This window comes from Alnus glutinosa, chromosome 5, assembly GCF_958979055.1.
Source record: "Alnus glutinosa chromosome 5, dhAlnGlut1.1, whole genome shotgun sequence".
NCBI lineage: Eukaryota > Viridiplantae > Streptophyta > Magnoliopsida > Fagales > Betulaceae > Alnus > Alnus glutinosa.
This window is the reverse complement of record NC_084890.1, coordinates 24,943,667-24,969,762: the sequence shown is the minus strand read 5'-3', so window position 1 is coordinate 24,969,762 and position 26,096 is coordinate 24,943,667. Positions and strand designations below refer to the sequence as shown.

At 37.0% G+C, this 26,096-nt stretch overlaps 1 protein-coding gene and 3 pseudogenes across 1 annotated transcript; 3 read left to right on the top strand and 1 right to left on the bottom strand.

The window, feature by feature from the left end:
• Positions 1-2,796: 2,796 nt before the first annotated feature.
• LOC133869153 (phospholipase A1-Igamma2, chloroplastic-like) lies at positions 2,797-6,762 on the bottom strand (annotated as a pseudogene).
• Positions 6,763-7,881: 1,119 nt separating this feature from the next.
• LOC133868610 (phospholipase A1-Igamma1, chloroplastic-like) lies at positions 7,882-9,717 on the top strand (annotated as a pseudogene).
• Positions 9,718-14,202: 4,485 nt separating this feature from the next.
• On the top strand, positions 14,203-15,817 carry LOC133868705 (phospholipase A1-Igamma1, chloroplastic-like; annotated as a pseudogene).
• An 8,098-nt stretch (positions 15,818-23,915) lies between these two features.
• LOC133869152 (tyrosine decarboxylase-like) lies at positions 23,916-25,460 on the top strand. The gene has a single exon (XM_062306111.1). It carries the CDS (start codon positions 23,916-23,918, stop codon positions 25,458-25,460), a length of 1,545 nt encoding a protein of 514 aa, XP_062162095.1.
• Positions 25,461-26,096: the final 636 nt, after the last annotated feature.

The window sequence follows — 26,096 nt, the reverse complement described above, 5'->3', positions numbered from 1 at the left end:
TTTCCTCCTAAATAATATTTTTTGCCCACACTAAACAATAGAAAATGGAGAAAATATTTTCTTGAAAATGATTTACACTAAAACAAGCGTGCCCTAAGATCCATTCGAAATGATAAGATCTAATTAATAGGGATTTTTTTTTTTTTTTTCAATTTTACAAAGCAAGAAAATTATTATACTTTGAATAATGTGGACTATTAATATTAATGCCAAAGGTACAAAAACCAGTTTAACTGTGTCAAACTTGGTATGCGCCTAAAATGAGTACGTCTTTTTTTGTTCTTCGTTTCTTTTTTTTTTTTTTAAATTCAAATATGGGAAAAGAGAAAGGGAATCAAATTACAAATCTACCAAACCACAATAGAAATGGCAGGAAAAGACAGACACAAACAGAGAACAGTAAGCAATGGTAGTCATCTATGATTCTAGAAGAACCACAAGCAAGTCGGGCCTTTCCTGGAGCCACACAATACAGTTTTAAATGGCAAAAGGGTTCAAAGATGAGTCCCAACCGGTAAAGCAACAATTACCGTGAGATGATTGTTGCTGAAGAAACACTGCCAAAAACCGGAGAGGATTTGTTGATGAAGAACGAAACCCAGTTACAATCACAGAAAATAAAACACCAACAAAATTACAGAAAACAAATAAAAACACAGCAAATCAACGGCATCTGTCGTGGCGGAGGGGAGGAGAGAGGCGGCAGTGACAGGTGGAAGCAAAAGACACCAGGAGCGGTGGCGTGTGCAGACCACGCTTCGGTGGGATCGAGGAAGGCCGATGGAGACATGATTGGCATTGGCGGAGGACGATGAGGAACACGGTGGGGGCACACATGTCAAGCCAATTAAAGCTGCCGGAGGAGAATAGATCTAACTTCAAAAAATTTGATCCTAAAACCTTGACAAATCCGACGAGAGACACGGTGAATAGAGCAAATAACCGGTGATGGCAACAAGGAAGAGATAAACATAACTCCCAAATGTGTAAACAAGACCTTTGAGTGAGTAAATAAGTCTTCAAAGATGAAGATAAGGCTAGAGAAAACTCTAGCTAGATAGGGGCCTTAAAGGAGGCGAAAGTAGCGGGAAAATGTAGGGGGAAAGGACAAAAAAGGAAGAGAAAGGGGGGGGGGGGGTTTAGAGTTGAGAGAGAACAGAGAGAAAAAGGGGCGCAACACAGGCAATTGCTAGAGTTGGTAAACAAAAAACAAGTATATATCTTAAATGTATAAAGTTTAGAACAGCTTTCCGAATATTAGTAGGAAGATTGAGACATCCAAATTTTTAGTTGCATGTCATAAATTTTTAACTAAAACATAATCTTATTTGCTAAGCTTATTAGTTTCAAACTATAATAACATTTAGCCATAAATATAGAAATTATAATAAGTAGCAGGTTATTGTCATTGATGATGAGAATCAACAACTAAATTGAATTATATTGATAAAAAAGATCAGTATAAGAATGGAAAGAATTAAACGTAATTTGAAAAAAGAAAAGGAGTGGCCGCGCGCCACCCCCATTGGCTGGGGGTGGCTACCCAACTACTTTCATTTTTTTCAATTTTTTTATAAAAATAATTTTTCAAGTTTAATATATTTATATTTTTTTATTAAAAGTGACACATGTCGCCTAACAGCCTAATAGAATTTGACTCTAGGGAATTAGGCCAATTACCAGGATCTCTGAATTTATTTTGATATCACAAAGAGCGATTTGTCATTTAGATCAATCACATGAACCAATAGTACAATTTTTCCTATATAGTTTTGTAAACTTTTACTTTTGGGTTAATTACACTTAAACACTACTGAACTACCAAACATTTTAACAAAAACCCCACTTATTGACAGATGTGACACCTGAATACATCAAACTACAATTTTATTATAATTAAGCCACTTTTTTGTCACACATATTATAGTGTGGCTTTTTTTGAAAGAGGCTCTTAGTTAATTAGGGGGCTTAAAGTGTATTAAACCTTTACTTTTTGAGATGGGACGCTGCCACCATTCTCAAGTGGTTCCAATTTTAACCACAATTGAATAGGCCTAATTAAATTCCTATATTTGACTTAAACAAGCAATACCTACGGCGCATCATTGTATCAGAGTAGCCCTTGGACTTTTTTCTCTAGTATCCTTACCATTGCCTCTTGCATTTACAACAGCTTTTCTTTGATTTTTCTTAAATTTATAAAACAAAACTACTTTTTACTTCTCTAGTTAAATACATTTCACGATAGCTAGCTTTTTTTATCTTTCCTTATATCAATTAAATATTCTTTCTTTACAAATATAAGTTTGTACTTACCCTCACATTTTTCACAAAATTTTAACACAATTCTCAATAAAAGGCAAAAAGATGAGAAATGAGAGAGGAAATAAAAATATTTTGTATTAAATAATGGATAGAGAAGTTCTTTTGGTTCCCTATACATTGGGAAGCACTGTAGCATTTCCAATGCTTAGGAAACATGTAGGGAATCTGCTGCATGTTTTTTTTTGTTTTTTTTTTTTTTTTGACATTTTCCTTATATATATATATATATATATATATATGGAATGACTACGTATTAGACCTGTCAAGTCAGTATAGTAGGGTAAAAGTGTGATATATGACATTACTCCAAAGGAGTTTAGAGAGCTACTAATGTAAATTAAACCAATTGTGAGCCAAATGTACATCATCCTCATAAAAACTCAGAAGCTTAATGTTCAAAAGGGGATTAATCCTGCAATTTAAAGCATTCATCTACTTAGCTAGCTACAAATTAATTAATGGAGACTGAATCTAAGATTTTTCACAAAATGGAGAAGGAACATCTTCAGGTTCTTTGTAGGGCTTGACCCACCTCCCATGTTTGTTAAGCACAAGCCCCTTGTAAGGCAACTGGTACCAAAACTCAGGGATCCTCAAATCCTCTATCAGCATAACTGTTGTCTTGTTCACCAATGCAACATCTCTCCGAGCATTCCACCTCAACTTTGACTGCTTACCAAGAAATCCATCTAAAAGATGGAGGCATATCTCCAAATTGTGGCTCCCTGACAAATCAGACTCATGCTTCAGATACGGTGACATGAACTTGTCAAGCTTAAGCTCTGTTCCTACATGCCTGTAAACCCAGTTTAATTTTCGAGTAACCAAACCAAGCTTGTGAATGATTTTGTTAACTAAGAGCATTACTAGCAGCTTCCTTACAAGGGATCTGTTCCCTAAATTTTAGGGAAAATTTTAAGAAAGTCAAAAAAACCATCCCACAGCAGCTTCCCTACAATTATCTGTTCACCTCCCATTCAATTGTTTATTCTTAAAATATAATCTCTCTCTTACTTTATCTCTTTCTTTTCTTACTTTTAATTAAAGTAAAAGTAACAAAATAATATTTTAATGATATAGGGAAAAATGAAGGGAAGCTGCTGTGGGGTATTTTTTGATAGGGAAGCAAAAAATAGTTTTATTCCCTATATTTAGGAAAAATGAATGGAAAGAAAAGGGAAGCTGCTAGGAATGCTCTAAGATCCCTGGCAATTTTGGGACTATATCTTGCTTAACAACAATGCATAATGTTTTTACCCCAATCTCACTAAGCTTCTCCTTGAATGCCATGTTCCCAACTCTTGGCGCACCAAATGAAATGACACTAATGGGAAGGCCAGGGATTGAGGTTGCAGCTTCATAGGCATTGAGGAGAGCCAAAGCACCACCAAGGCTATGCCCAGTTATGGTGAAGCTTATTTCTTCAGCCTTTCCTTTGTACAACTCCATAAGCATGTTCACTTCTCGCATGACTTATTGATTTTCAGAAAGGAAAATTGGTAAAGGAAGTTTAGAGAGAAGAAAGTGTTGAGAGCTTTTGAATCTCTGCTTGTATTGATAAATGTGCGTAAAAAGAAATACAACTGAGACAAAGTATTATACTAAGACTAGGATCCAACTAAACTATACAGCTAGGATCCAGCTCATACAATTGAATAACAGAGATAGAAACTAACTAACAAAGCTAAAACTAAATAACAAATTTAGTTTAAGCTAAATTGATAAAATATATCGTAATACCCCCCCTCAAGATGAAGGGAATATGTCTATAACATTCATCTTGGACTTGAGTAGTTGAAAAGGACCCCAAGCTAAAGGCTTAGTGAAGATATCAGCAACTTGATGCTAAGTATTAACATGAAGAGTCCGTAGAATGCCTTCTTGGATTTTATCTCGCACAAGATGGCAGTCAAGTTCAATGTGCTTGGTCCTTTCATGGAAACCGGGTTTGCTGCAATGCGAAGGGCAGCCTTGCTATCATAGAAGGGTAATGCAGCCTGTGGATGATCAATCCTGAAATCCTTAAGTAAAGAGAGAAGCCAAACAATTTCACATGCTGTTGAAGCCATGGACCGGTATTCTGCCTCGGCTAAAGACCTAGAAATGGTATGTTGTGTCTTGGATTTCCAGGAAATAAGAGACTCACCCAAGAAAACACAAAAGCCAGTGATTGAACGTCGAGTATTCGGGCATCCTGCCCAATCTGAATCACAGAAAACTTTTAGGTGAAAATTAGAAGAAGAGGAAAAGAAAAGACCTTGACCAGGAGACCTTTTAAGATATCTCAAAACTCTGGAAGCTGCATCAAGATGGGGCTGTCTAGGATGAGCCATGAATTGACTAAGCTTCTGCACTGCATAAGAAATGTTTGGGAGTGTGATTGTCAAGTAAAGAAGACGACCAATTAACCTTCGAAAAACAGAATGATCTTCAAGTAAAACACCATTAGACTGAGATAACTTTAAATTGGACTCCACAGGAAATTTGGCAGGCTTAGAAGCAAGTAAACCACAATCATCAATAATCTCTAAGGTATACTTTCTTTGAGAAACAGAAATACCTTGAGCACTTCGGGGAACCTCTAAACCGAGAAAGAATTTCAGAGGTCCGAGGTCTTTCAACTTAAACTGATTGTTCAAATAAACTGTCAACTGAGAAATAGCTTGAGAATCATTGCTAGCCAAGATAATATCATCAACATAGAGCAATAAATCACAAAAGAAGAACCTTGAACTCGAGTAAACAAGGAGTAATCAGAACGAGACTGTGTAAAACCAGAATTACGTAAAGTGATAGAAAATTTTGAGAACCACTGTCTCGAAGCCTGCTTTAAACCATACAAAGACTTGTTCAATTTACAGACTTTAGAATTGTCTTGTTTACAACCAAAAGGTAATAGCTTCCCCTTTACAATCAAAACCGGGAGGAAGAGTCATGTAGACCTCTTCAGGTAAATCGCCATGTAAAAAGGTGTTGTTCACATCTAATTAGTGTAAAAACTAATTTTTGGCAGCAGCAACAGCAAGTAAAATTCTCACAGTAGTGAGTTTAGCAACTGGAGAAAACGTATCATAATAGTCCAGGCCTTCACACTACGTGTAACCTTTGGCAACAAGCTTGGCCTTGTGACGCTCTATAGAGCCGTCAGCTTTGTATTTGAGTTTATAAACCCATTTACAACCGATAGGTTGTTTATGAGAAGGTAAGTCAACAATTGTCCAAGTATTATTAAGTTAAAGGGTAGAAATTTCAGCATGCATAGCGTCTATCCATGACTGTGATTTAACAGCTTGGTAAAAATATTTGGGTTCAACATGGGAAGAAGACTAAAACAAAAATGTTTATGAGCAAATGATAATTTGTCATAAGCAATACAAGAAGAAAGAAAATAAGGAATACCTTGTTCGTCAGTAAAGGATGAAGATGATGAGTGAGTGGAAGCTTATAGTGGTATTGTTGCAAATAACCAGGTTTACATTTAACACGAGTAGAACTTCTAACAGAAATCGGATCATGAATATCTAAAGTGGCATGATCTAAGGGAATAGAGATAGAATCTGAGTTTAAGCTAAACTGATAAAATATATCGTAATATGACTTGCTCAGAAGCACTCAACTTATTATACCTTGTGAGCTCGCTCTTTGATCTGTAAATGTGAAGAAACCCATGTTCGACCTTTATGTTTCCATTCTGTTGATCATCATCTATACGCTCTAGCCTTGTTTTAAGATCCGCGAATCACTCCGTTAGAGCAACTATGCCGCGCCATGCCATGACGATGTCTCTTCTTCCGATCCTTGCCGATTCTTCGTCGTCGCTAACCGCAATATAGCCCATCCAATTTGAATCTTTGCTCCACATTTCACCCAAAAACGACCTCTCAAACCAACGCAGGACATCTACATGTGACATGGCGTATATGTACTTGGTCACCTTGTAACCATGTTTGGTCAGGCCTAATTCTTCGAAAAGCTTGTGCCGGTTGTATCTGCTACTTCAACAATACTCCGAAAAAGGATCGAAGTCAAATGCATCATAAGTTGCCTGAACAAATTCTCCATATTTTACAAGCTCACGTCGAAGCCAAGGGTGGAGTGGGTTAAGAAGATTCTCCCAGTTGCGCAGACCATGAATTTCATGCCATTTTGTTGATATGTTTTCGTTTGGAGACTTCGTCGGAGTCATATGATCGCCCCAGTCGATAAAATCGGAAGCTGAGCATGGCAAACGGAGGAGGTGTGCTAGTGATTTGGTGCAACGAGAGGCACTTTTCTTAAAGGCCGCTTCTTCATGAACCCTGATTCGGGAGATCGAGTGGTAATGCCATGCTTGATGCACAAGTTAGCTAGATCATGAAAATGAATCTGCTGCTTCATATGACTCCGACGAAGGAAGGATTTATTATTTATAAACTTTATGACGGGAATCTGTCGCATTTGACTGTCAAGTGGTAGGTATATATGGAGCTTTGTCGTCAAGAAATGGATTGTTGTATTAATAGCATTGGTAGAAAAAAAATGTGGTTAATCTAGAGAAAATGCATGACTGATTTTAAACCGATAGGGGTTCGTTTAAGTAGTAAGGGTCTTGGTCTTGTGGCATGTATTCTCGTTTGGTTTATGGTTCGAATCTCCTTGTGTGCAAATAATTCTTTGGAGCCATGTCTATTAGTGAAGCTAGAATATTATCTGATCCGTGTGGAAGAGGTGCTCTGGGTTTAACTAGCAGGGGTGGGTATATGAAATGTCAACCCTTCCTTTGAAGGGTTCCTTGTCATTAAGAAAAAAAAAAAGAAAAAAAAAAGAAAATAAACAATGAAGGCATCAATTATTGTAAACAAAAGTATTTTTAGTTTTTTATTCAATTTCAAGAAATTAAAATTACTAAACAATGATAGTTTGCAAAAATATTGTCTTAATCTTGAAAGTTTTCTCAAACATGATATTTATTCTCATATTGATGATTTAGATTCATTTTCAGAACTAAAAGTTTTACAAATAGAAGAAAGTACCCCAATTGACATAATAAATTATATAAGAAGACAAGATTATATAATTCTTTTGAGAATTCATGTTACAATTGCTTCTAGAAAAAAGCTTTTCAAAATTAAAACTGATCAAATGCTATCTAAGATCAACAATGTCACAAAAAAAATTATGTGGATTATATTATATATCAATTTTGTTACCACATACACTACGCGAACTATTTTAAGATTGTGAAATGCGATTAAGGTAGATTGTTGGACTCGGTAACAAATTAAACAAATATTAAGTTTAGACGATGACCTTTTCATAATTCAACAATCCCCCAGCAAGGTGTGAATTATATATATATATATATATATATATATATATATATATATATATATATATATATATAATATGACCCAGCGACCTGCTACACAAGTCAAGGTTTTATCATTTCCTAGCTAGTCCACGAACGACCCCGCGTGACAAAAAGTCTTCCAAGACCGTGTTTGGCCTGTCCATTGCGAGTTCAACTCTCTAGCAATATATATACCCACTCCATCTCCCCCACATTCTCTCAACAATTCCAAGCATTCCCAAGGTGATCCTTCGTTAATCAGCTTAATTGGCAACCAATCATGGCAATATCTACGATGATCTACAGTCATCTTCCTGCTACCACACAATCCAGGCTTTCTATAACCCATGCCCATAAAGAAGCTCTTCTAGATCGCTCCCAAGCAAAGGCGCCATCAAATCTGGCTTCACGTCTCGCCGAATCGCTCTCACATCTCCTCCACCTCCATGTTCAAACCCCTCCCTGGACCGATCTTCACCAATCAATTTGGAGCTCGTTTACCGAAGAGAAACACTCCACTCCCACAACTTCTCCCAAGGAGGTCATAGCGCACAAGTGGCGTGACGTACACGGTTCCTCGGATTGGGACAATCTTTTGGATCCTCTTCAGCCTTGGCTCGGACGAGAGATCGTCAAATATGGAGAATTCGCACAAGCAACATACGACGCTTTTGATTTTGATTCTTTCTCCGAGTACTGCAGGAGCTGCCGGTACAACCCAAGAAACATGTTTGAGAAACTAGGCCTTAGCAGAAATGGCTACACGGTTAGCAACTATATTTATGCCATGTCGCATATACATATGCCTCAGTGGCTGGAAAGGTCACATTTGGCGGACACATGGAGCAAAGATTCCAACTAGATTGGCTATGTGGCGGTCAGCGAGGACGAGGAGACACATAGGATCGGACGGAGAGATATTATTGTGGTGGCTTGGCGCGGAACTGTGGCACCCTCAGAGTGGTACGAAGATATGCAAAGGAAGTTGGAGCCATTTGGGCAGGGAGATGCCAAAGTCGAACATGGGTTTCTTAGTCTTTACACTAGCAAGAATGAATCTACAAGGTACAACAAGACAAGCGCCTCAGAGCAAGCGATGAAAGAAGTGACAAGGCTTGTGGAAATGTATAGGGAAAAAGGTGAAGAAGTAAGCCTTACGGTCACCGGACATAGCTTGGGTGGCGCGCTGGCTCTGCTCAATGCTTACGAAGCCGCAGCAACCATTCCCAACTTTCCCGTCAGCGTGATTTCCTTCGGCGCACTGAGGGTCGGCAACGTTGGTTTTCGAGACGAGCTTCATCAGCTGGGAGTCAAAACACTGAGGGTGGTAATCAAGCAAGACGTACGTAGTCCCTCGGATGCCGGGGCTTGTTTTCAACAAGGGCTTACAAAAGTTTGATGATATCACCGGATCATTGGAATGGGTTTACACCCACGTGGGAGCCGAACTGAAGCTCGATGTTCGATCATCGTCTTACCTCAAACGTGGGTTCGACTTGATCGGGTTCCATAGCCTGGAGACATACCTTCATCTTGTGGACGAGTTTCTTAGTAATGCCACAACATTTCGGTCTGGTGCGAGGAAGGATGTTGCGTTAGTGAACAAGGCATGTGATATGTTGGTGGATGAGCTTAGGATCCCACGTTTCTGGTACCAATTGGCCAACAAGGGATTAGTACGTAATGCTCATGGTAGATGGGTAAAACCAAAGAGAGATGCAGAAGACATACCTTCACCACCTGGTAGGGAAGAAAGTACTGTGAATGCTGTTGCAGTTGGAATGCAAGCACAAGATGCAGTTGAATCTGCACTTTATGCTCTAGTTTTGTTATAAAAATAAAAAATAAAAAAAAAGGGAGAGAGAGATTTTTCAGTCCAAAGTGTCTATCATATGGAAAAATGAGTTACAATTAATGCGACATGGTGGGGGATAAGGCCACGAGAGAGAGAGATTCAGTTTGGAAAAAGGTTATATGAAATTTTAAAATTTCAAATGCTGTCAAAATGTTTATGTGGAGAGCTTGTAATAACATTCTACCAACGAAAACAATTTTAGTTTGAAGAGGTGTTGTTTCTGATTCCCAGTGCCCTATTTGTGGAAGAGACAAAGAAACTATTAAACATATACTTTGGATCGAGCTGTCCATTTGAGAGAGATATTTAGGGGTGTGCCACGAAGAAGTTACAAAAATGTATTAGAGAGGGACTCACTTTTCTCCATGTGGTTGAGGAGATGTTGGGACGATGTGACTTGGTAGAACTGGAGTTAATGGTGGTTGTCGCAAGAAAAGTACGGTTTCGAAGGAATTCAATAGTACATGGAGGAGTCTTCACACACCCAAACCAAGTATTTCAAGAAACTAGTAACTCTCTTGATGAATTTAAGAGAATCAATGCACGAGAGCCTAATGCGTGGAGTCATATCATAGAAGTAATGCCAATACAATGGAAGAAATCCCCCGCCACATGTATGACTAAAATTAATTGGGATGTAGCTTTGGATTAGAATAAGGGATACATGTATAGGGCTTGGCACTATTGTTCAGGATTATGAAGATAATGTTTTGGCTGCACAAAGCACCACAAAAAGTATTAGTCATCTAGAAAATGAATCTGTTGCTTCTTATAACTCCGACGAAGGAAGGATTTATTATTTATAAACTTTATGAATCTGTCGCATTTGACTGTCAAGCGGTAGGTATATATGGAGCTTTGTCGTCAAGAAATGGATTATTGGACCAGGGTCTTGTAGGGTCATCGTTTTTAAAAGCCAGATGTTAGGATATTAGAGGAGGAACAAGACGTAAATGGCTGCTGCTTCGTTCTAGGTAGTTGGAGTACTTGAATGTTTCAAGCCGAAGACAAGAACTGTCTCACACACACACACACACACACATATATATATATATATATAAATATATACGTACGTATGTTGGGAAGCTGAGAGTTGGACTGGATCTTCTCATGAGGTTGTATTCTCTAAAAGCCAATTGTTAGGATACTTTCTAGTCTAGTACTGATTCAGTGATGTGCATGCAGTAGCTACAGTAGCTATTGTTTGTTGTTTCAGTCAAATATAAAAATTTAGGAAATGATTTTTTATGTCACATTATATTACATTAACTCTACACCAAAATATATAGGGTGTAAAACTCATCCATGTGGGTCCTATATATGTGTGTCTCATATACATGGATCCCACATCTAATGTATCTTAGTGTAGAATTAATGTAAGATAATGTGATGTAGAAATAACACGTCCCTTATTTTTTGTTATTTAAGAAACGTACCTTTCAACGTGTTCAACATGTTCAACAAAGGATATTAATAACTTGGCTTTACTAGTTTATGTAAAATAGAGAAAAATAAATAAATAAAATTAAAAAATAAATAAAATTCAACTTTTATGGGCCTATCATGGGGCCGGCTTTCTACTAGACGAGTTCAGCAGGTGCCTATGGCTTATAGTAGGCCCCTATATAGTAGTTGTATTAATAGCATTGGTAGAAATAAAATGTGGTTAATCTAGAGAAAATGCATGACTGATTTTAAAATGATAGGGGTTCGTTTAAGTAGTAAGGGTCTTGGTCTTGTGGCATGCATTCTCATTTGGTTTATGGTTCGAATCTCCTTGACTCCTTGTGTGCAAATAATTCTTTGAAGCTATGTCTATCGGTGAAGTCAGAATATTATCTGATCCGTGTGAAGAGGGCGCTCTGGGTTTAACCGGCAGGGGTGGGTATACGAAATGTCGACCCAACCTTTGAACGGTTCTTTGTCACTAAGAAAAAAAGAAAAAAAAAAAAAAAAGAAAAAAAAAACAATGAAGGCGTCAGTTAATGTAAACAAAAGTATTTTTAGTTTTTTATTTAATTTCAAGATATTAAAATTACTAGACGATGATAGTTTGCAAAAGTATTGTCTTAATCTTGATAGTTTTCTCAAACATGATATTTATTCTTATATTGATGGTTTAGATTCATTTTCAAAACTAAAAGTTTTACAAATTAAATAGAAGAAATTAAGTACTCCGGTTGACATAACAAATTATATAAAAAGACAAGATTACATAATTCTTTTGAGAATTCATGTTACAATTGCTTGCTCTAAAGTTTCCTCTTGAAATTTCATAGAAGCATAATTTTTTTGCTGGAGAAGGAAGGGTAAGTGGCTTCTTGTTTGAGGAGGGAAGGACATTTGAGAGGGGAAGAGTCGGAGAAAAAGACACGTGAAAGAGAGAAGGAGAATGTGTCTTCTATGTAAAGGCCTAAAGGAATAAGAAGACTTTGGAAAAAAAACAAAAGAAGAAGACTTTGGATAAAAAAGGGCGACGTGTGGCTTAAAAGAAAGGTGATTAAAGTAATTGACTGAATGCTTCATTCACACAGGGAAGTTGGAATGCCAAGGTGTACGTGTTGAATGTCAACAAAGTTTGCGGCTTCTTGTCTACTTCTACCCAATACTATATTCTTTCGTCTACTCAATTGGGCCGGTAAAATAAAGAAATTAAAGACACTCCTCTCCAAAACTAATAACTTACTGGGTTGATTTTAAAATAATAGCAACTTAGGGTAACAATTTATCTTTGCATATATGCATGTTATGTGTGGGTCGTGTTGATACAACTTATTATTTTAATTCAATCATTTTAATTAAATGTGTTAAATTTGTTAATTTTAACTCGTTAATTTTGTGTTGAGTTCGTGTCGGGCTCATGAGTCGTGTTAAAAATTGTCAGTTTTAAATTTCGCGTGTTAGATTTAGATCATGTAAGTCGAAGTTTAGATGTAAGATTATATATATAAGTCAACCATAATCCGACTTAATTAATTAAATAGATCAAATTTCTCAATCTTAACCGTTAATTTCATCTTAAGTTTTTGTCTAATTCACAAATCAAAGTAAAAAATTACTCGCCTCTAGCTAACATTCACTCGATCTCTTCTCACTTTAACTTGTATGTATTGTCCCGTTTTCCGTACTTTGATTTTCTTCATTGAGTCTCCGGAGCTGGCCAATCTTGAAAATTTGAGCAAGAACTTTTCTATGATGTTTGTTCCTTGAAAAGTATTTTCAAGATTGAAAACTTTTTGATTTAAACACATTTGGCAATAAAATCTTTCATTTCTTTTTTCCAGTTTCATGTATATATGTTTGTAAACGACATACAAGTTGAAATGACTGGTTCAAATAAAAGAACCTTAAATAATAAAGCATTAATACTATATATATTTGGTCTAGAATGGATCCTTTGCTTTATCAAAGAAATTAGACTCATTGAATTAATCTATGCAAATAATAAGTTTTACAAAGATGATTCAACTCATTAAAAAATTAAGAGAGAATTTCATTTATAATTTTTGAACTTTCACATTTTTTAAAGAATGTACCTAAACTTTAAAACGTCTCAATTTATGGTATCTATTAATTTTTCAGAAAATTTCAATCTCAATCTCCCGTTAGAATTTTCTGTTAAAATCCTATCAAAATTTTCAAAATATCCATGTGTTTATTTTTTTATTTTTTTTTAAAAAAATTATAAAAATTATCAAAGATTCAGGCATGAGTAATTTTACAAATTCCGTTAATTTCTAAGTAACACCTAAATTCTAGCAATTTTTTTTTCTTTCTTTCCTAAAAACAAAAAGAGTGGTATTTTAAAATTTTTGACAGGATTTAACGAAAAAAATTGAACGAAAGACTGAAATTGAAACTTTTTAAATATTGAATATTCTAAATTGAAATGTTTTAAGGTTTAGGTACATTCTTTCAAAATATGTGAAAATTCAAGAATTATAAGTGAACTTTTTCCAAAAATTAATTAATGAAACCATGCATGCATTTGGAATATCGGAGATAAAGAGAGAATGAATTTTCAGATATGGATTTAATTTATAAATTGATGAGTACTTAATAAGACGTTTTAGAAGATGGTAGATGAAAAAAAAAACCGAAAACTTAGGAAAATTTAGTGCTTGTAAATGTTTCTAATTATTATATAACCCTTAACTTAATTTTCTCCTTAGAAAATTGTGGGATTAATTAAATTTTTCCTTGCATGCAATAAAAAGTAATTGACTGAATGCTTTTTATTTTTTTTTTATTTTTTTTATGACACACATGTGACGTAAAAATACCAACCCCCCGACCTGTTAAAAAGTCAAAAAGGTTTGCAGCTTCGTGTGTACTTGTACTAAATATTATATATGTTAATTTAACCAGGGAAATTAGTTTAGTTACCTCTCTTAATTTGATGTTAATTCAACTCCAAATTGTACGTACGCCTTCAAAAATCATGCAGTTCCCGCGCTTTATCTGTAATTAGCACATTGTGGTATTAAAATGCTAACCAAACAATTTACTCTTTATATATATATATATATATATATATATAAGATATGACAAGTCAAGGTTTTAACATTTCCTAGTCCACGTACGACTCCGCGTGACAAAAAGTCTTCCAAGACCATGTTTGTCCTGGCGAGTTCAACTCTCTAGGCTCTAGCAATATATATATACCCACTCCATCTCCCCCACATTCTCTCAACAATTCCAAGCATTCCCAAGGTGATCGTACGTTAATCAGCTTAATTGGCAACCAATTAATCATGGCAATATCCACGATGATCTACACTCATCTTCCTGCAACCACACAATCCAGGCTTTCTATAATCCATGCCCATAAAGAAGCTCTTCTCGATCGCCCCAAGCAAAGGCACCATCAAATCCGGCTTTACGTCTCGCCGAATCACTCTCACATCTCCTCCACCTCCATGTTCAAACCCCTCCCCGGACCGATCTTCACCAATCAATTTGGAGCTCGTTTACCGAAGAGAAACACTCCACTCCCACAACTTCTCCCAAGGAGGTCATAGCGCACAAGTGGCATGACGTACACGGTTCCTCGGATTGGGACAATCTTTTGGATCCTCTTCAGCCTTGGCTCAGACGAGAGATCGTCAAATATGGAGAATTCGCACAGGCAACATACGACGCTTTTGATTTTGATTCTTTCTCCGAGTACTGCGGGAGCTGCCGGTACAACCCAAGAAACATGTTTGAGAAACTAGGCCTTAGCAGAAATGGCTACACAGTTAGCAACTATATTTATGCCATGTCGCATATACATATGCCTCAGTGGCTGGAGAGGTCACATTTGGCGGACACGTGGAGCAAAGATTCCAACTGGATCGGCTATGTGGCGGTCAGCGACGACGAGGAGACACGTAGGATCGGGCGGAGGGATATTGTGGTGGCGTGGCGTGGAACCGTGGCACCCTCGGAGTGGTACGAGGATATGCAAAGGAAGTTGAAGCCATTTGGGCAAGGGGATGCTAAAGTCGAACATGGGTTTCTTAGCCTTTACACAAGCAAGAATGAATCTACAAGGTACAACAAGACAAGTGCCTCAGAGCAAGCAATGAAAGAAGTGACAAGGCTTGTGGAAATGTACAGGGAAAAAGGTGAAGAAGTAAGCCTTACGATCACCGGACATAGCTTGGGTGGCGCGCTGGCTCTGCTCAATGCTTACGAAGCCGCAGCAACCATTCCCAACCTTCCCGTCAGCGTGATTTCCTTCGGCGCACCGAGGGTCGGCAACGTTGGTTTCCGAGACGAGCTTCATCAGCTGGGAGTCAAAACACTGAGGGTGGTAATCAAGCAAGACGTAGTCCCTCGGATGCCGGGGCTTGTTTTCAACGAGAGCTTACAAAAGTTTGATGATATCACCGGATCATTGGAATGGGTTTACACCCACGTCGGAGCCGAACTGAAGCTCGACGTTCGGTCATCGCCGTACCTCAAGCGTGGGTTCGACTTGATGGGGTTCCATAGCCTGGAGACATACCTTCATCTTGTGGACGGGTTTCTTAGTAGTGCCACAACATTTCGGTCTGGTGCGAGGAGGGATGTTGCGTTAGTGAACAAGGCGTGTGATATGTTGGTGGATGAGCTTAGGATCCCACGTTGTTGGTACCAATTGGCCAACAAGGGATTAATACGTAATGCTCATGGTAGATGGGTAAAACCAAAGAGAGATGCAGAAGACATACCTTCACCTGCTGGTAGGGAAGAAAGTACCGTGAATGTTCCTGCAGTTGGAATGCAAGCACAAGATGCGCGCAGTTAATGAATCTGTACTATATGCTCTAGTTTGTAATATATATATATATATATATATATATATATATATATAAACCGTAAATTATGTTGGGACATATTTGGTGTAATTAGCTAGATCCAGCTAGCATGCATGCACATACTCAAACTATATATATATAAATTAAACTTATAACTCCTAATATTTAATTTTTTACTTTTTGTAATTAAGTACTTAAACTTTAAAAAATGTCAATTTAAAGTATCATTTTTTTAAAAAAAAAAAAAAAATTCATTCATTCGATTCGTTAGAAATTTTTGTTAAAAAAAAGAAAAAAAATTTGCAAAGATTGAAGTGTTGGCCAGAATTTAACAAAATTTATAAAAATACGCATGCTTAAATCTTTGAAATTTTTTTTTTTTTTTTTAAAAAAAAAAATATGGGTATTTTAAAAATTTTGATAGGATTTAAAGGAAAATTCTAAGGGAATGGTTAAAATTGAAAGATAGATACCTTAAATTGACACTTTTTAAAGTTTGAATATTTAATTGCAGAAGTAATGAAAGATCATGAGTTATAAGTGAATATATATTTTTTAATATATACAAAAAATGCAAGAGTCGATTAGCATTGCCACGTCAGTCTAGTAGGATGGATGCGTAATATTTAATGTTTCTCCTTTTAAAATCAAAAGAATAAACAGGTACATTGGGATGGATGAACCAAAAATCTCCACCTTTGATGGGTTTCATTCAGCCGTAAATGGAATGAGCACGGTTGACTTAAGCGGTGGTAATTAAGTGAAAAAAAAGAGGAGTATTATAATACTTTTCTTGATAATTTACAGAGGAATGCTTAAGGCATTATATACAATTTAAGTGTCAATATTCTAAAAATGGAAGACCTAATTGCAAGACTATTTCCTAATTGAAGATGATAATCGTGTTCCCATATAAGGCTTGAGCTTGGGAATGTTCTGCTGCACCTTCCTTAATATCTTCTTATGTGCGTGCATTAAAAAAAAAAAACGGCAATTTGTGTTGTTTTAGTTTGTGCCGTTTTAGAAAACAACGTAAACTAATTATTATTACTAAATGACATAAATTTTTAGGACATTTTGTTAAAAAACATTACGCTATTTTGGTTCCAAACGACATAATTTTTTTTGAAAAAGTGTTGTCGTTACTTAATAAATATTTGGGGAGGGCTCGGAACATTCACTACAAAAATGCATGCAAATAGCCACGTGCAGTTTGACACGTGTACAGTGTCGTACACGTGTCAAACAGTTAGACACGTGCATTTTGACACGCGTGATACGCGTGTCAAATGTGCATGTCACGAACTGCACAATTTGACACGTGTATGAAAATACTCGTGTCAAAACGATTTGACACGTGTATTAGAATACACGTGTCAAACGGTTTGACACGTGTATGAAAATACTCGTGTCAAACCGATTTTCTTAAAAAACAATTCCAAATTGTTAGCCACGTGTATACATACACGTGGCTAAATGTGTATATATATATATATATATATATATATATATATATATATATATATATATATAAAATCAAAAATATTGAATATTGCTATACGAATTCGAAACACATGCAGAACCAGTTTCGAAACACATGCAGAACCAGTCGTCGTCCACTTAGAACTTGCTTTTTTTCTTTTTCTTTTTTTATGAATAAAATCTTTCATAGAACCGCAAACACTTACAACACTCCAGCAGTCCAGCGAAAAACTGGAACCCAATCCGAACAACCCCGATTACAACAACACCTCAGCCCACAAAGAACAAGCTAACAACAAGCCATGCTACTACAGATCGAGCTGCAGGCATGACACACCCAAGCCTTACAGGCTAACAGCACCAGAACTCAGAAAACAAAAAATCACCCTACAGCAACTAACAGAAGAAGCTAGCGTGCAACACCAAAGAACAAACAAACAAATCAAGTCAAAAAACAATTAGCTATGTACATTCCACCGGAAAGCAAGTTCCAAGTTCTTTCTAGAGCACTTAGAACTGCCCTTTGCCATAAATTTAGCTCCCACGAACTTCCCATTTAATCTGCGCTACAATGGACTCCTCAGTCCGAAGAGTATATATTGTGATGCATCAAGTCATTCTGCTGCCACCAAAGCTGGTAAACAGTAGCACCCTAAGTGTTGACGGAGAGCGAGAGAGTGAGAGAGAACGAGAGACAGAGAGCGAGAGAGTGAGAGAGAGCGAGAGACAGAGAGGCGAGAGACAGAGAGCGAGAGAGTGAGAGAGAGCGAGAGACAGAGACAGAGAGAGTGTTGACGGAGAGCGAGAGACAGAGAGCGAGAGAGTGAGAGAGAGCGAGAGACAGAGACAGAGAGGCGAGAGAGAGAGGTGAGAGCGCGCAGAGAGAGAGAGAGAGCGAACGAGTGTATAAAAAAAAAAAAAAAAAATTATTTTTGAAACTTAAATTAAGCATGCTCATAATTTTTGAAACTTAAATTAAGATAACTCCCGCGCGCCTACCTACATTCCGGGACGTGTATTTAAATACACGTCCCCAATTGTTAAAATTTTATTTAATTAAAAAAATTATATTTAAAAAAATAATATTTTGACACGTGTATTAAATACACGCGTCCAATTGGACACGCGTATTAAATACGCGTGTCCAATTGTTAAAATTCTATTTAATTAAAAAAAAATTATATTTGGAAAAAAATAACAGTTTGACACGTGTATTTAATACACGTGTCTAGTTGGACACGCGTATTAAATACACGCGTCCAATTGGACACGCGTATTAAATACGCGTGTCCAATTGTTGAAATTCTATTTAATAAAAAAAAATTATATTTGGAAAAAAATAACAGTTTGACACGTGTATTTAATACACGTGTCCAATTGGACACGCGTATTAAATACACGTGTCAAATTGGACGCGTGTATTTAATACGCGTGTCCAATTCGACACGTGTATTACATACACGCGTCCAATTGTGGCGGCTGTACAATTTGACACGTGTCTCATAAGACACGTGTCAAATTGGACGCGTGTCTACAGTAACCGGTAATGTAGACACGCGTCCAATTGTCAGTATTTTTGTAGTGATTTTGCATGTCCCGCGCCCTCCTCCCTTTTCCTCTCTCTCTCTCTAAGCAGTCCATGCACGTCAACGTTGTTGCTGCCACTACACGTCAACCCCGCCTGAAAATTCACAGTACTGCCATCGGGAGTTTTAATTAAGATCTTTTTCTTTGGGCTTGATCTAGCTAGGAATGTAGAGAGTTCTTTACTTTCAAAATCCTAATAATATTCATTACTTAATTAGAAGGATGCTTTTGTGCATTTATTTATCGAAAGGAGACACTTTTTTCAAATTTTAACAAATGATATATTTGAAAACAATATCTTTAGTCGAATTGAAAGTGTGAATTTGAAGTGGACTCTTTCTTATTCCATTTCTGTATTATTTCTAAATTCAAGTACTAATCATACACTGAATCATACACCAAAAAAAAAAAAAAAAAAAAAAAAAAAAAAAAGAAGCTTGATACAGATTTTAAGTAGAACTTACTCGTAAAAATTAGCTTCTAAGGGAGAGAGTGTCAAAGAGCTTATACATATATATGATCAAGATTATCCAGCAACAAGAAAAAGGAAAAGGATTGAATGGAGGAACTTCCGAACATTTGGCAATCTCAAATGTATCGATATCAATGGTGACTCATTATTTCGATGAATAATTTCTTTGGACTAGAGAAAATTATAAAAACACTTACTCGAAGTCTAAAAACTATTTACCAAACATTCCCCTTTTGTTAAAAACATACATTTTAGAGCACTAACAAAAGCTTCCTTAAATCTCATTCCTTTCCTTATATATAGAGAAACTCGTAAAATTTCCATTGAATCAGATTTTTTTATTGTTCCCTAAACTAAAGAACTACCAAGGAAACCAAAAGTTATATCTTAGATATAAGGAAGTAAAAGTGATTCCCTTAACATTATTTTAATATAAAAAATTTGTCTTTTCTTTCTCATTCCTCTAGCATTTATTTGAAACAATATTTAAATAATTTATCCTTCTTTTTTCTTTCTCATAGCATTTAGTTTAAAAAATATTTAAATGCTATAAGGAGGAGATAATAAAAATTATTGTGGAATATATTTAAATAGAGAACTAAAAAGTAATTTAGTTCATTAAATTAAAAAAAATGTGTAAGAAAAACTACTCCTAGTGCTCCTAAATCACATCAATTGATTTATTCATCATCTTTTATATATATATATATATATATATTGAATAACTAAATTAGAGATGCTCGTAGCAGTAACATTCCTGTTCTTCCATGTTGAATGACTCTTTTTTTTTTTTGTAAAACTTTATTGGGCCGTACAACTAGTGGGGGACCAAAACATGTGCTTCACAAGCCTTAAAGCCCAAAGCTGGCATGGCAGGGAAGGGGAGGCTACCCGATACACACACGTACGTCCTTTTTCAACATGTACACCAACTCTACTGTGCCGCCGTACCGGGGTCGGAAAACTAGCTATAATTAAATCTGAGATTTCAATCAATGAAATTTCATATTTAAATTAAAAAAAACACAAATATGCGCTTCTCACAAACAAAATGATATACGATATTTTTGTAGACTAAATTGAAAGAGGTCTCTTTAGACTTCATAGCCTCTAAATAATATTGATTCGAAAGTACCTCGTAACTCAGTTCCTTCGCACTCCTGTATATTGTAATGATATATAGTACAGTCATTATCATTTCTTGGAATGATATATAGTAAAGTCATTATCCTGGTTCACTAATGATATATATATATATAGCAAAGTCATTGTCCTGGTTCACTAATGAAGCTAGAACCATTTCTTTTCTAGTTGCCGAAAATGGGTAGCCTAAATTTCTTTTCTATCTTTAAGAACAATCCACTAGACCCTGAAGAGTTCAGGCGGCAAGGGCACATGATGATAGACTTCCTAGCTGATTACTGTGTGAATGTTGAGAAATACCTTGTTCTGGTGTCGTTTTGGATGACGTTGATTTAATTTTTTTTGTTCAAAAAATTATATTTCGTTGGTCACATTTTGAAATAATTTTTTTTATTAAATATATATAATCCATGTCATCCAGAGGGACAGCAGAAGAACGCTGGAAGGAGCTCTAACATTTCTCTATTTAGTATCTGATGTACGTAACTTTAATGTGCAGGGCCACAAGCTTCAGCTCATACGTGTTATTTGTTCACACACTTTCTCTGGCTAGCTAAATTGCTGCCATGGTAAGTTTTAACGGGATTTATAGGTCATATAACAAATAACACGTACGTACATATTTTGTTGCATCAATTTTTCTGTCTCTGTTTGTCTAATATATATGCTAATTTATAACCATACACTTGGTACCATTTTTTCTTCCAGCAACTCAATGTGGTTAGGGATGTATATGAAATGAGCTTGGGCAAATAGTGTTGTTCGAGCTCGGCTCATTTGAGTTTTTCTTGAGCTCGAGTTCGAACTTGTGACAAGCCACATTTATGTGCTCGAGTTCGGCTCACCAAGGAGTGAACCCTATGTGAACTCAAACTCGATCATATTAATTCGAGTATAAATCGAGTTTAATCAAACTAATTTTGAGTAGACTCACAAGATCAACTCGATCAGCTCGCTTTACACTTCTAAATGTGGCATTTATATATGATTTATAATAGCAGCATGCATTATTGGCCCGTACAACGTCTAGTGGCCGAGAAGGGAGGGTGGTTACCAAGAATATACATCTTGAAGAAGAAACGTAACATGTGTTTTTTCAGCCTTAAAACCCAAGGCTGGCAGGGAAGGGGAGCCTAAAAGGACGTTTGAAAAAGTGAAATGTCTTGTGATCTGTGATCCGGTGGTCCTAAAAAGAACTAACACATGTTTGGTATGCATAAATGGAATAGGGAAAATTGCACCGCTGGTCCTTGTGGTATTCTATAATTATTTTTTACTCCCTGTGGTTTAAAAAATTACTGGAAAATCCTTGTGATATGCAATAATTACAAATCGATCTCTGGCGTCAAATTCTGTTAAATTTTTTAACAGATTCCGTCAAATGCCACGTCAGCGACACGTGTCGCCATCTTAATAAAAAAAAAAAAATTATTAAAAATACTTATTTTTTTTTTAAAAAAAAAAATTAAAAAAAAAAAAAAAAACTGAACACCGGCTTGGCCACCCATTGGGGGTGGCCTGGCCGCCCCCGGCCGCAGGGGGTGGCGCGCGGCCACCCCCAGTGGCCGGGGATGGCGCGCGGCCACCCCCAAGCCACAGGGGGTGGCCTTCGGGCCACCCCTGGAAGATCCAGGGGTGGCCCGATGGCCACCCCAGGCAACTGGGGGTGGCCGCGCGCCACCCCCAGACAACTCCGGGTTGGCGCGCGGCCACCCCCAGGCCACTGGGGTGGCTGCGCGCCACCCCCGGATCTTCCAGGGGTGGCCCGAAGGCCACCCCCAGTGGCTGGGGGCGGCCAGGCCACCCCCAAATGGGTGGCCAAGCCGGTGTTCAGTTTTTTTTTTTTTTTTTTTAAAATAAGTATTTTTATTTATTTTTTAATAAATTTATATTTTTTTATTAAGATGGACACGTGTCGCCATAAGATGGTGACACGTGTCGCTGACGTGGCATTTGACGGAATCTGTTAAAAAATTTAACAGAATTTGACGCCAGGGTTCGATTTGTAATTATTACATACCACAAGGATCTCCCAGTAATTTTTTAAACCACAGGGAGTAAAAAATAATTATGACATACCACAGGGATCAATGGTGCAATTTTCTCAATGGAATAACTAATATTTTTCTGTTATTTGGCACGCAGAAATGGAATAACTTGTGATATGTACATGGCCCCAACCAGCTGTGGATCCAGTCTTGTGAATATGGGTCAAATTAAAAATAATAATAATAATAAAAAAAAAAAAAAAAAAGTGAGATACAAAACTAAAAAAATATAAAAAATTATGGGTAAAATTTAAATTTCTTTTTTTAAAAAATAAAATTTAAATTTCTTTTTTAAAAAAATAAAAATAAAATTTCTTTTTTAAAAAAATAGAAATAAAATTTTATTTTTGGGACTTGGGAAACCAGGGCCCCCCCTGGCCCATGCAGGTCTGCCCCTGCTCCCAACAGATTTATTTCATTCTTTCTTTTCATTACTTTACTTTTTTTTTGCCTAGGACAGCTCAAATTCCAGGTTAAATGGGGGGAATGGTATTAGGAAGCATGAATCGGCGAGCCCAGATAGAGAGAGAGAGAGGGAGAGAGAGAGATGGACCTGGACCGCGATTCCGCCAGGACCAGGATCAGACCGGACCACTGAGTCAGTGGACCACTACCAGCGGCAATTGGTAACCCGTTTGAGCCGTCACTTTCAACTTTCTCTCTGCGAGTTTGGTGGGGAAATAAATGGATACAAAGCGGTGAATCAAGATGGAATGTAATAAATTTATGCTCTTCTATAATTTTTCTACTTCATTCTTTACATTTTGATTTGTAATTTGTTCTATCTTAATTAATTAAATGTATTTTATTTGAAAAAAAAAATCCTTAATTTGGATATTGTAAATACTCAAATTGCATCGATGTAACAGTTATTTTACTGTTAGTTGATTTTGTTAAAGAATTTTCAAAGTTCATATCAAAAGATTACGATATTTTCGGTCACTTTTTCTCTCAACTTATTTGATCAGTTTTTTTTTTGACGTGAAAAGATTGCGATATATAATGAAGCGGATGTTACTAGTTTGAATCTCCTCTCTCTTTTGTGTCAGGATGCAAAAAGAAATAAAAAAAAAAATAATAAAAAAAAAAAAATTAAAAAACTTTGTGCTTCACGTTTGTTGCACAAGTATCCTGGTTTGATCACTTGGCTTGGAACCGTATAGGGTCGGCCGTCTAGATTCTGATCTCTTTTTAATTTTTATTTTTAATGTCACCTTGAAACATGAACCGTACAAAGGTGGCCGCACTAAGATTCTATATAAACTATTCATTCGCTTCATTTTATCTCATCAGCTAGCCAATACTTACTCCATAATTACTAGTTTCATTCCCACACTACTAACTACTCTCCCTTGTGAAGCTAGAACCATTTCTTTTCTAGTTGCCGAAAATGGGTAGCCTAAATTTCTTTTCCATCTTTAAGAACAATCCACTTGACCCTGAGGAGTTCAGGCGGCAAGGGCACATGATGATAGACTTCCTCGCTGATTACTATGCGAATGTTGAGAAATACCCTGTTCGAAGCCAAGTGGAACCAGGATATCTCCGGAAACGCTTGCCGGAGTCCGCCCCATATAATCCAGAGCCGATCGAAACCATCCTCCAAGACGTGCAGGAGCATATAATTCCTGGTATAACACATTGGCAAAGCCCAAACTTCTTCGCCTACTTCCCATGTTCTAGTAGCATTGCAGGGTTTCTAGGCGAGATGCTTAGTACCGGATTCAATGTGGTCGGATTCAACTGGATTTCATCTCCAGCCGCGACCGAACTGGAGACAATAGTCGTGGATTGGCTTGGAGAGATGCTCAAGCTGCCCAAGTCCTTCCTTTTCTCCGGCAATGGCGGGGGTGTGCTACAAGGGACCACTTGTGAGGCCATTTTGTGCACACTCGTTGCTGCGAGGGATCAAATGCTATGCCGAATCGGGAGAGATAACATGGGAAAGCTAGTGGTTTATGGTTCCGACCAAACGCACAGTGCACTCCAAAAAGCAGCAAAAATAGCCGGAATCCACCCGAATAATTTCAGAGCCATCAAAACCACAAAGTCAACATCATTTGCGCTCTCACCAGACTCACTACAATTCGAAATTTGCAAAGACATTGAAGCAGGGTTGGTCCCATTGTTTCTCTGCGCCACTGTGGGGACTACTTCCACAGCTGCCGTTGATCCATTGGGGTCGTTATGCAACGTGGCAAAAGATTATGGCATATGGGTCCATGTGGATGCTGCTTATGCCGGAAGTGCATGCATTTGTCCGGAGTTCCGGCATTTCATGGACGGTGTTGAGGATGCGAACTCATTCAGTCTCAATGCGCATAAATGGTTCTTAACCACTTTAGATTGCTGCTGCCTTTGGGTAAAAGATCCGAGTGCCTTGGTACAATCACTCTCAACCAACCCTGAGTACTTGAGGAATAAAGCCACCGATTCAAGGCAAGTGGTGGATTATAAAGACTGGCAAATAGCCCTAAGCCGAAGATTCCGGGCCTCGAAACTCTGGTTTGTGCTCAGAAGCTATGGTGTGGCTAACCTTAGGAACTTCATGAGAAGTCATGTTGAAATGGCCAATCTTTTTGAAGGGCTTGTAGCAATGGACAAGAGGTTTGAAATCATGCTCCCTAGATATTTTGCTATGGTTTGTTTTAGGGTTTCGCCAATTGCAATGGGTAGGCCAAAGGCAGAGCACGAAAATGGTAACGTTGATGAGAAGAAGAAGGTGAACGTAGAAGAAGAAAGTTCAAATGAGGTTAACCAGAAGTTATTGGAGTCGATTAACATGTCAGGCCGCGTTTACATGACGCATGCAATGGTTGGTAATGTGTACGTCATACGGTTCGCCGTCGGCGCGACTCTTGTAGAGGAACGCCACGTTATCATGGCTTGGAAAGTGGTGCAGGACCATGCAACTGCCATACTAAGCACCAACTAAAACTAAGCTTTTGTTGTCGAGGATGCTAGCACCCTTCATCCCTTTCATCCTTCTTTTATAATAAAAAAATTGATTTGAAAAAAAAAGTTGCCTCTGATGTGACATCAGATAACTTTTTCCTTAAAATCAATTTTTTTAAGGAAAATTGGGAGATAAAGAGGGAATGAGTGGTGTATTTCTAGCATTTCTCTTTGTTATCATGCCGGACAACATTTGACAGACCAGTCATAGAGGGTATGACCGCCCTTTCACCGATTAATTTGTAATATTTAGATAATTTCTGTTTTTTTATGCTATGAATTTGTAATTTTTTTTATTTTTTATTTTTTTACGTTGGATTTGTACTTCTTCTTCTTTCTTTCTTTTTTTAAATGTTTGCTGGCTTGATTGTTATGCTCAATAAATCGTTAATAAAAAAAAAAAAAAAAAAAAAAAAAAAAAAACAAAAACATATATAAGGGTGTTTATTGTAAGCATTGATTACATGAATATTTTGAAGTCGTATCCATCCTTCCTTTTTTTTTCTCGATTTTACATATTTTTGGTATTACATTATATTTTCAAAACAAATACCTTCAAATTATACTTTTCTCTTAATGAAATTTGGCATGCGCGCAGCTATGCTATTATGAACTA